The sequence below is a fragment of the Pipra filicauda genome, unplaced genomic scaffold (assembly GCF_003945595.2).
Source record: "Pipra filicauda isolate LSUMZ 115617 unplaced genomic scaffold, ASM394559v2 scaffold106_size2291244_pilon, whole genome shotgun sequence".
NCBI lineage: Eukaryota > Metazoa > Chordata > Aves > Passeriformes > Pipridae > Pipra > Pipra filicauda.
This window is the reverse complement of record NW_024103507.1, coordinates 241,969-252,174: the sequence shown is the minus strand read 5'-3', so window position 1 is coordinate 252,174 and position 10,206 is coordinate 241,969. Positions and strand designations below refer to the sequence as shown.

General features: G+C 40.7%; 1 protein-coding gene across 1 annotated transcript; it reads left to right on the top strand.

Moving 5' to 3' along the window:
- Nucleotides 1–4,117: 4,117 nt before the first annotated feature.
- Nucleotides 4,118–9,206, top strand: LOC114000777 (calcium homeostasis modulator protein 6). The gene is made up of 4 exons (XM_027745348.2): nt 4,118–4,225; nt 4,852–4,915; nt 6,315–6,766; nt 8,606–9,206. Exons 1-4 carry the CDS (start codon nt 4,118–4,120, stop codon nt 9,020–9,022), a joined length of 1,041 nt encoding a protein of 346 aa, XP_027601149.2. The 3' UTR covers nt 9,023–9,206.
- The last annotated feature ends 1,000 nt before the right edge of the window (nt 9,207–10,206 follow it).

Sequence of the window (10,206 nt, the reverse complement as noted above, 5' to 3'; positions counted from 1 at the left end):
TAACTCCACCTTTATGTAAGCTAGAGGAATATAGAAGATGTTCAATAATGCTATGAAATACTTACAGCTGCAAATGCCATGGAAATAAAAATGGCAATGATGATGGAGTATTTGAATAAATGAAGGCAGACCCAGAACCTTGGAAAGTTACTGCTAACATAAAATATAGGCAACTGGGAATGCTTTCTCCTTATGTCCCATATATCATTCTTTCCTTTTGAATCATATCTTCCTGTTGAAAAAAAAAATTGAAAGTGCACACAAAAGTGCTGTTGAGTGTAATAGAGTTCAGCCTTTAATACAAGCCAGACATAGTTACCATAGAGCCTGACACAGTTTGCACATTTGTGGTAAACTGAAACAGCTTGGGCATTCTGCAGCTCAGGATTAGATTGATTAAAAAAATATAAGCAATATGAGTAAGGGAGGTTGAGGGTCAGAAGCGAGAAACTTTTCAATCCTTTGACAGCTTTGAAAGGGATAGGGTCTTGACCCTTGTGCTGCCTTACTGTTAGAAAATAAAAGCAACAAGATATGAGCAGCAAAGGAACCCGGGATGGGAAACTGGAGAGAGGAGTGTACTACCATGAACAGAAGAAGTGGTTAATTTCTTAAAGTTTGAAAAGAGGAAGAAGGATTAATTGAATAGAAGAGTACAGAGCATGTTTTGTAGAATGTGATCAGCCACTATTAGGCCACACACATACGCACACATAGAGTGGAACAGAATCAAATCTATTTAATAGGACAAGGGGACAATCATCCCGAGATGAAGGAGGGTAGATTTAGATTAGATATTAGGAAGAAATTCTTTGCTGTGAGGGTGGTGAGGCACTGGAACAGGTTGCCCAGAGAGGTTCTGGACTCCCCGTCCCTGAAGGTGTTCAAGACCAGATGGGACAGGGCTCTGAGTAACCTGGTCTAGTGGAAGGTTCCCTGCACATAACAGGGAGAATTGGAACTAGATGATCTTTAAGGTCCCTTTCAACCCAAACCATTCTATGATTCTATGACGCTATGAAATCTCAGCTATTCAGCAATTCCAAGGCAGCAAGGTGTGACATACAAAATAAAAATATAGAAATATTTAGAGTTTAATGCACTTAAATTTGCAAAGTAACTCTAGGGCATTTCATTTTCCATAGTAAATGGAAAAGACTGAGCTTTTCTTTCTTAGAACCAACTAGATGACTGCCCAGGGTGATATACCTGATTACAAAAGACAACTATGCCTCACCAAGACTCTTTAATTTCATCATAAAAGATGACAACTTCTGTCCTTCTAATCCCATGTTTCTGTCGTATTTTCTTATAAACTCATCAAATAATTGTCACTTAATCCACAGCCAACATTAAAGAATCACACACACTTATTTATGGCTCATGTACATTGTAGATTGAACAGTAAAATCCTCACACAGCTGGTTGCTGTAGGACATTTGGACTGGGTCACAGGACCCTCCCCATACAGAAATTAGACTTTAAGTGAATCTATAGTGTTAAAAGAGCAGCACTAAATAACAGCAAGGGAAAGTGCCATGGCTTATGTGACTCTGTACCAGAGCTCACCCGTCAGAGCCTCCTTCAGAGCCACGCTTGGTTTTACAGACCTGTTTCCTTCCTACCCCCTAAAAATTTGTTTTCAGCCAAAAACTGCTAATAAATGTAATGCCTTAAAATAGCAGTATAAGGTACACAAATGCTTGTAAGCTGTGCAGGCCCAGGCACAGTGCTACTTCTCAGGCTGCTGGTCTACTAAGTATTAGTACTATTAATGATTTATGTGGTGCCACTGAGCTGTGTGACACTTCACAAACTTGTAAGAAGGCTGGTTCAGCCATAAAGTCAGAATAACTTCCTTGGTTTCACAAACTGAGGCAATGGGCCTCTGGGGGTGGTCAGTCCACCTGGAGGGTAGGTGCAGATCTGCTTGTGGACAGGACCTCCAACATGTTAAGCTTTAATTTCATCTGGACTGAGACAAAAGGCATTACAAGAATTTTCCTGGAATAAAAAGACTTTTCCATGTGTCCTTCTGAACTGGGCACTGAGAAATGCAGCTTACAGCTCTTTCACTTGGAGAAGAAAGTCCAGTCGTTATAAACAGAAAACCAGTGTGGAGGTGCTCTTTTCCATTGCATCTGTGGATGTACAAGATTTTAGAGTAATAATGTGAAGATGAAGTAGAACTTGATAAGACCAATGACAGGAATTTAGGACAGGATGGGCCATGGATGGAGCAGCTAGAAAGATAATGATTTGCAGAAAAACAAAACCAGTCTTTCACTATTCTGAACAAGTAGCAAATGTCCCAGCAAAAAAATAAATAACCTATGGTAAGGACTTACTAAAGTAACGAAAACAAGACCCACACCATACGTACTGGTAAAACCCCTGAGCGCACATGCACGCACACATGATGCTTTTAGGACCAGTGTTATGACTTGAAGGAATGACAGAATTAGTCAGACTACAGCTTTTTCCACCTAGAAGATGCCTGAGATTCATCCATCTGCAAATGAAAGCATAGAAATTAAAAACATCAAGGAGAAACTTGATAAAATATTAAACAAGTCCATTTGCTTTCCTCTGACCCCTTCATTTTAATAAATAGTATTTAAAAAAAAAAAGATAGGTGTTTCAAATAACAAAAATAAGCATTTTGTTCTAAAAATGTTCATCTTTCTAATTCCAGCATTGTTCCCATCCCCCTTGGAAGGCATGAAATTTCATGCAAATCAATGCAAAACCAAGCATTAAATTGGAATTCTGGGTAGCATAGCTACTCCCCCACTTCCCAACTCGGGTGGTCTCTCTTCCCTCACCCACCACTTTCTGTGAATATTTACTGGAAACATGTTTGCTTGGAGGAGGGTTAATCCTTTTTCATGCAGAGCTCCACTCCCTTGTCACAGGAAGCTTGTTCCTGAAATCATATTTTATTACAGATAAATAAAACACTGCTAAAATTAGGCTCAGAAAGAGAAATAGCAGGATTTCTTGGCTCTATTTTTTCCCCTCTGAGGTCATAATCTGTTCCAGAGAGCTGTCGCTGGTCCTTCAGTTCCCTTGTTAAACTAGTGGTTCTTGGAGGCAGCTCAGATCCCTGTTTCTGCCAGGAGGCACCTTTGCAGCGATTTCGACTAGCATTTGTTATTTCTGACGCAGAATCATAGAATCATCAAATTTTGAATTGGGCTTGAAGGGACCTTAAAGATCATCCAGTTCCAACCCCCCTGCCATGGGCAGGGACACCTTCCACTAGACCAGGCTGCTCAAAGCCCCACCTAACCCATTCTGCAACACTTCCAGGGATGTGGCATTTGCTAAGACTTCTTCAGATATGCTGAATTCTGGTTTCAAGGCATGCTAACGATTGTCTCTAGTTGCCTCTAAGTAAAAATCAAGGCAACAGTAGTGGCCAATAATACAAAGTTATTCTCAATCTTTAAAAATGAACCTCTGCTTTAAAGAATTGGAGATATACTTTCTTAGCTGCCTGACCAGAAAGCAAAATGGCAGGTCTAATTGTAGAAGAAGTGGTGTTCAAAGTGAAACAAAATCCTACCTTCATATATACACTGATAGACTCTCAGCTTACTGAGACTACCCCTCAGGAAAGTGAGTTTTTTTATTATAATACGTAGTTTGCTAAAATATCGACTCAGTGCTTCATGGATTATTACAAAGCAGTTAAAATGCTGGAATTATTGCAAGGAAATAGAAAACAAATAACATCAGTATGACTTTGTTGCAAACTGTGGTTCAGCTGCACCTTCAATGCACTGGAAATCTGGTATACTTCCCATTTCCCCTCATGCAAAAAATGATACCTGAATCCTAGACAACAGTTCAGGTAGCAACATGGATAAAAAAATTATACAAAGGAATACATCAGATGAGGAATGACTATATTAGGGGCTCCTCATATGACTATATAAAGGGCTCCTCAGCCGGGGGAAGAGAGGACTATGATGAAGATGTACAAGGTCATAAGTTGAGGGAGACACCAAGGATCCACTGTTTTATGTTTTTCCCTTCCAGATCTTGGGGACATCAAATGGTATGGTGTCAGGTTTGAAAGATGGTTGAGCACACCTGCAGTTCAATATTTTGGATGTCAGTAAGTCTGCATGGGTTAAAACAGAATCCAGACAAATTTACAAAAGAAATACCTCAACAGGTTTCAGATGCAAAGGAAATCCCCGAAATGCAGATTCACAGAGTATGAGTGCATTCCCAAGCTTCCTTCCCCTGTTCCCTGTGGTCCCTCTCAGCTATTGGCTGTAACCAAGATGAGGTCAGGCTAAACTTCAGTCTGATTCACTCAGTTTTATATACTATTTAGTTGTATGTGTTTTTATGATACTGCTGCACAATAACAAAGTCTCCTCTAGACCAAGGCAAGCATTTTGGTTACTGACATGTTTTCCTCTGCAGCAGCAGCTTGGCACAGAGCACAGCACATCTGGTGTGAGCCTGGCAGCCACCTGAAGTGGTGCTGCCTATTCTGCCACCTCTGTGCCACCTACTCAGCTGCCCAAAGAGCTGAAAGGCCCCTTTGGAATGTTTAAATCACTCACAAAGTTCATTGACAGAGCTTTGATAAGCCATTGTGTTTCCACCAGGCTTGGTTTCTGCAGCTCTAGGTGATGCATTGAGTGATACAGGCAACATCATGCCTGACTGTCTTGCCTGAAGCAGCCAGTATCATAATCAGTCTGGTCCAGCTGGAGGCAATGTTTGCCTGAGAGTGGGGTGAAGCTCTGACTTTGTGGTTAATCTCTGTGCCATGATAATGCCCAAAAAGAATCAGCGCATTATAAATTACAGCATTTGAATTCTGACCAGGATGAATTCATACTGCTGATGCATCCAATGAAGCCAGAGAGCTCCCAGTTTATGCAAGAAGCAGGTGAGTTTTTACTCTAAAATCCCATATAAGTGGTTGTGGCAGAGAAGACAGTGACCACCAGCTTCCCAGCTACCTGCACATGTGGGTGTGACAAAAGCAAACTACCTACCTACATTGCCTCAGGGAGCTTCAGCTGCATGACTACAAGCAAGAAACAAAGCTTCAACTTCCTTAATTCTGAGCTCAACTTGTCTAGATTTAGACAAGACAAACCTTAGGGGCCTGGTTGATCTCCCTCAGGGAGTAAATGAAACTTATAGACTCTGAGCAAGTATTTTCACAGGTAGCTGAGTCTTCCATGCCCGGGAATCCCTTCCAGATATTTTTCTTCATTATGCAAGCCTTTTCCATCATTTTTCCACTTCATACCATCTGATAAGTTTCTGCTGGTTTAGGAGCATTCTTGTTTTGTTCTTTTCTGGGCTGCAAAGCTGCCACTACCTGGTATGGAGGAGGGAGTCCAAAATCTGATTCCTGGCAAATAATATTCTGGTAGCTGGAACTTCAGTGGGTCATTTGCTTGGTCATCACTGCATGTGCACTGCTCTAACAACTTAAAAAAGATTGATTGATTATCTTGAAAAATTAACATGATTATTGCTGAATTTTCTTCCATAAGAGATCAAGGCATATTGTATTGCTAATAGTAAGGCAGGATAAAAATCTCTATTCAGTTCTGGATGGCTTTCTCACATTTTATTCCCACTTTGAATCTGGTGCCTCACTGAAAAGCTTCACTGAAAAGATGATGAGATGTAAGACATTACTAGCTACTACGCATGTATGGACAAACACAAATTATTTTTATAGAAATAAAGCTCTTTGTTGTTTTGCTGTTGAAACACACTATCTATAATGCTGCTGCTTCTTTTGAGAACGCACGCAGGATTACTCTCGAGGAGAAAAGACAACGCAGAGAGAACCGTGTCTTGCCGATACCACCTAAGGAGTCTTTCTGCTGTGCCTTTTGCAACCGGGCCTGTCTATCTGGCATTGGCCTTTTCAGCCACCAGCGTGCTTGTAGCAAATGTGGGTAGAGCCCTTCCCAAATCTTCATTCACAAAGCCTAGCCATGATGATGTTGAAACTGGAGTGGGTTTCCACTGTGGTTTCTGCTTGACCTTGATACTGTGCAGAAAGCACGTGCTCTTTTGTTTCCTCTGAGAGCTGTTTCTGTGCTTCACTGCGTCACCACCAAGAACAGAAAGTGAAAGTTCTGCAAGCTTCTCTAAGCCGTGGGAGCTCCAGGACATTCAACTCTCTCTCATCCTTTTCTGACAGAGATTTTGCTCTCATCAAAGTAAGGGGAGGCAGAAAATGGATAGATTACGTGAGGCACTGAATTTCTGCATCCGCCACCAAACTGTTCTGGGTTACAGCATTGTGTCCCTGCTGACAGCTGCCAGTGAGTACATCTTCTCTTCTGTGGTGTTCAAGTGTCCCTGCAATTCTGGGAACATGCTGTATGGCTCTGTCTTCCTCATGGTGCCTGCCTTCATCCTCTTGCTGCTCGGCTACATGGTGAATGCCCGGACATGGCGCCTGTTGACAGGCGCCTGCCCTCCGGAGAAGTGCCGTGACTGCAGCCCCAGGGGAACCTGTGCCCGCTACTGCTGGGTGTTGATGCCAGTGACAGCCAGAGCCTCGGTGGCTCCACTCACCTGGATAGCCGTGGCCCTGCTCAACGCCAACTCCTACGTGTGTGCAGCCAGTGGGAACAGCCTGATAAAGAATCTCATCTGTAAAGATCAAGGACAAGAGTGCCAAAACCTGCTGTTCAAAATACCCTGTGATGAGAAGTTATCAACAAACACATCAAGTGAATTTCTTAGGCTTCAGGCACAGTCCCAGGTAAAGCCTCACCTCTCTTCTCCTCACACTCTGGGTTTTGACCCTGGCTCCTCAATGTATACTAGTGCCTGCTGGGGACTGTAAACAATCCTTCTCTCTTACATTGCATAATATCATGTACCACAGGTATATGACTAGCAAAATTTCATTAGCAAAAAAACGGTAACAGAAAAGCAATAGGTGTATATTTATGCTACTTTCTGGATTTGCGTGTTTGCACTGTCATTTACAAAACCTCATTTGGAGTTGGGCAGGAAACCAGCCTAGAGACTGGGACTTTACACAACAAGTTTTCTTTTCAGTCAAGTTAGGCATGGTGCAAGTTCTTCTCCTTTTCCACATTTTAAATCTCTAAATATCTCAAACTTCTGTAAAAAGGCATTAGTTGAGGGGAACCTGAGATCACTACTAAAGGGAAAGCTGATGTCTGATTGCAACAGAGAACTGGCAACTGAAAAAATAAGGACAGCTTCTTTGACTATGAATCTCAACACTTGAACCTATTAATAATTTTACACCTGTATTCTACCAGAGTAGTTAAAATATATATCTATCTTGTTAAAGTTTCTTGTGCTGAAGACAAATTGCATGATCAAAAAATAGCACTTGTGTGTGGATTTCTCTGTTTAGAGTGAAATGAAACCTCCAAATTTTGGCAGCACTTCAATTTTGTTTCTAGGTTTGTATGGATCTTGTCTTAATTCCAGTAGAAAAATCAGAATTTGTAACTTTTCCTCAGGAAAACATTAAGGCTGGTTAAGGGAATTAAGTTTATAAGAGTTTATAATTACTCAGATTTTTGTAAGTTCCTGTTTAGTACAAATGCTTATTAAAATTAAAAAATGTTTACATTTGTTAAATATTTAGCATGCTCCTTCTCCAAGAAAGAGGCTGACAAGGAGCAAACTCTATACCATTGAATTCAGGTAGGGTAAGAAAGGAGAAAAATTAAGGAAGAATGACTGTTACTGATATTGCAATGAAATCTAAAAGAAACATCCAGTCAAACAAAAACAGAAAAAGTATGAGAGCATTTTTGTTACTGACCACTTTTTAATATCTAATCTACTGTCTACAAAATTAAGAACCAAAAAGAACACCAACTCCTTTTTCTTTAGCACTCGATAATTTTTCATTTGAAAAAAAAGTCATCCTGGGATAAAAGGGGATGTTGCAGGATCTCTGCCTGGAGCTTCCAGCTAAGTACCATTTAAAGGACAGATCAGCATCTACTAGGACATCTGGTTTTGATGGGACCCCTGAGACTTACCTAAGGATGTTTAAATCGTCTATAAAACAAAAATGAATTCCCATATTCTATAGCCAACTCTGTGTCCTGCCTACAAAATGTACGGGACACAACTTTTCCTGTGCGTTGTGCCCCCTGTTTGTTTTTGCATGCTCAGGCATCAGGGAGAGCAGTTACTGTCCACAATCAGATAGAGCACAGTCAGCAGGAGGTCTGATTTCAAGCATGAGGCACACAGGGTGATTTTGCATCCCCTGTACCATAAATCTGACCACAACTGGAGAAACTCATGGTCAATATTTTGCCTTAAAAGTTAAGAAAGCTGGATATAACTGAGAAAATAACTTCAGACCACCTTCTCTTTTCTTGATATTCATCCTTAATCCAACAAGATCAGCTCAGGGGCACAGAAGCTTTGTATGACTGGCTGAATTGTGTGCATGGAATCCCCTCTTTTGGCAGCAAGCAGACAGTTACATGCACTCCAGGGAGTGTCTTTGTTTACAGTTTTCATATCTTCTTCAGTGCTATTTCCTATACTCCTTCATATGACCACGCAAAACCACCATTAACCTCTCTCTTCTTTCAAGCTGATAGGGTGGTTCCTGATAGCCATCATCACGACTGTGGCACTGATTTCAACATGTGTCAGCCACTGTTGCTCCCCAGTCAGCTATCTTCAGCTCAAGTTCTGGAAAATTTACTCAAAAGAAGAACAGAAACTCTTTGAGATCAAAGCCAAAGAACATGCAACCAAGCTGGCAGAAACAAATATAAATTGCTTTTTTGAAGGCACTGACCCAGCAGCATTTCATACTCCCAGCAACAAAGACTGGCAGAAGATTTCGTTGTTGTATACATTCAATTCACAAGAGCAGTATTACAGCATGATACACAAGTATGTGAACACAAACAGAGGCAACAGCGCCAACTTTGAGGAAGACGGTCAACATCCCACTGTTTTAGGATTTGTTGATGAAACAGATGCAATTGATTCAGGGTTTTAGTGAAACAAATCCTTTGCAATGCTGGCAGTCTTTTAACCAGAAGAGTCTTATTCTGTATTCTTCTGTGCTGAAATCTATGCAAACGTTATGTAAAAGATGATAGTTGTAACCCTCAGCAGATTTGGTTTTAAATAGACTTTATTACTTTTGCTTAAATACATTTAAATAAATACATCTGTCACAATGGGACTTTTCATATGTTGTTGTTCATTAAGAAGAGCCATATGTTTAAAATTATCAGCATTCGAAAAGATGTCAGCACATACTATGTCAGATTATTACCAAACAGCTTAAGAGCACTTGGCAGCTCGAGTGACAATACCAAAACTTATCAAAGAGACAAAACAAATGGAAGATTTGATCAGAAATTCAGCTTAGTTTATTAGCTCTCACTTGACGAGCTTTCAGTGCAGCAGAAAGATATTTACTTTCAGTCAATTAGTTGCTCAAGGCAAGAACAGCATCTTTGAAAATCTGGAAAGCAATTACCTTTTTGGAGCTACCTGTGCATAACAAAGGGGTCCATAGAATGATTTCAGCTGCATATCAGTTTGAATTGCTGACCAAATAGCTTCCAGTCATTTTACCTCTATGTGCTCAGCAGCTTTGGGAAGTACCCATGAAGCTAAAAGCTCCCATGGCAGTGAATTTTCATTACCACTGCCTGATCTTGGTCACCTTTTGCAGCAGTCCTTCATAATTATCTCTACTGCTAATTTCCTGTAATTGTAAAGCTCTTTAATGGAAAAAAATAGGCATTTGAATGAATGCTGCAGGGAAAATACACTAACATTAAACTTAGCATTTACATTCTTCCTTTTATTTTTCTCAAAAGGACTTAATTCCTATGGGATTTTTAAAAGATATAATCATACGTACAGTGTTTTGACCCTGGCATCAGTACCTAAGCTATTTAAGCTACACCCAAGCTACATTTGCTTGTCCCTGCCAAATACACTATTTAACTTCATCCAGAATGGAGTCTCATTTTTTTTTTTTTTTCATGGCTGGGCTTCGCGAACGAAGATTTGGGAAGGCTCTATCCACATTTGTTGCATGCACGTTGGTGACTTATGAGGCCAATACGAGACAGACATATCCGATTGCAAAAGGCACAGCAGAAAGACTCCTTAGATGGTGTATTCGGCAAAACACGGTTCTTTCTGCGTTGCCTTTTCTCCTCG

Excerpts from the sequence above, each read along its gene's own strand:
- LOC114000777 (XM_027745348.2), top strand. The coding sequence starts at position 4,118 with ATGTCAGTAAGTCTGCATGGGTTAAAACAGAATCCAGACAAATTTACA. Across the intron at positions 4,226-4,851 it reads CCGAAATGCAGATTCACAGA|GATGAATTCATACTGCTGAT; the intron begins GTATGAGTGCAT and ends AATTCTGACCAG. Across the intron at positions 4,916-6,314 it reads CCAGTTTATGCAAGAAGCAG|CTGCCAGTGAGTACATCTTC; the intron begins GTGAGTTTTTAC and ends CCCTGCTGACAG.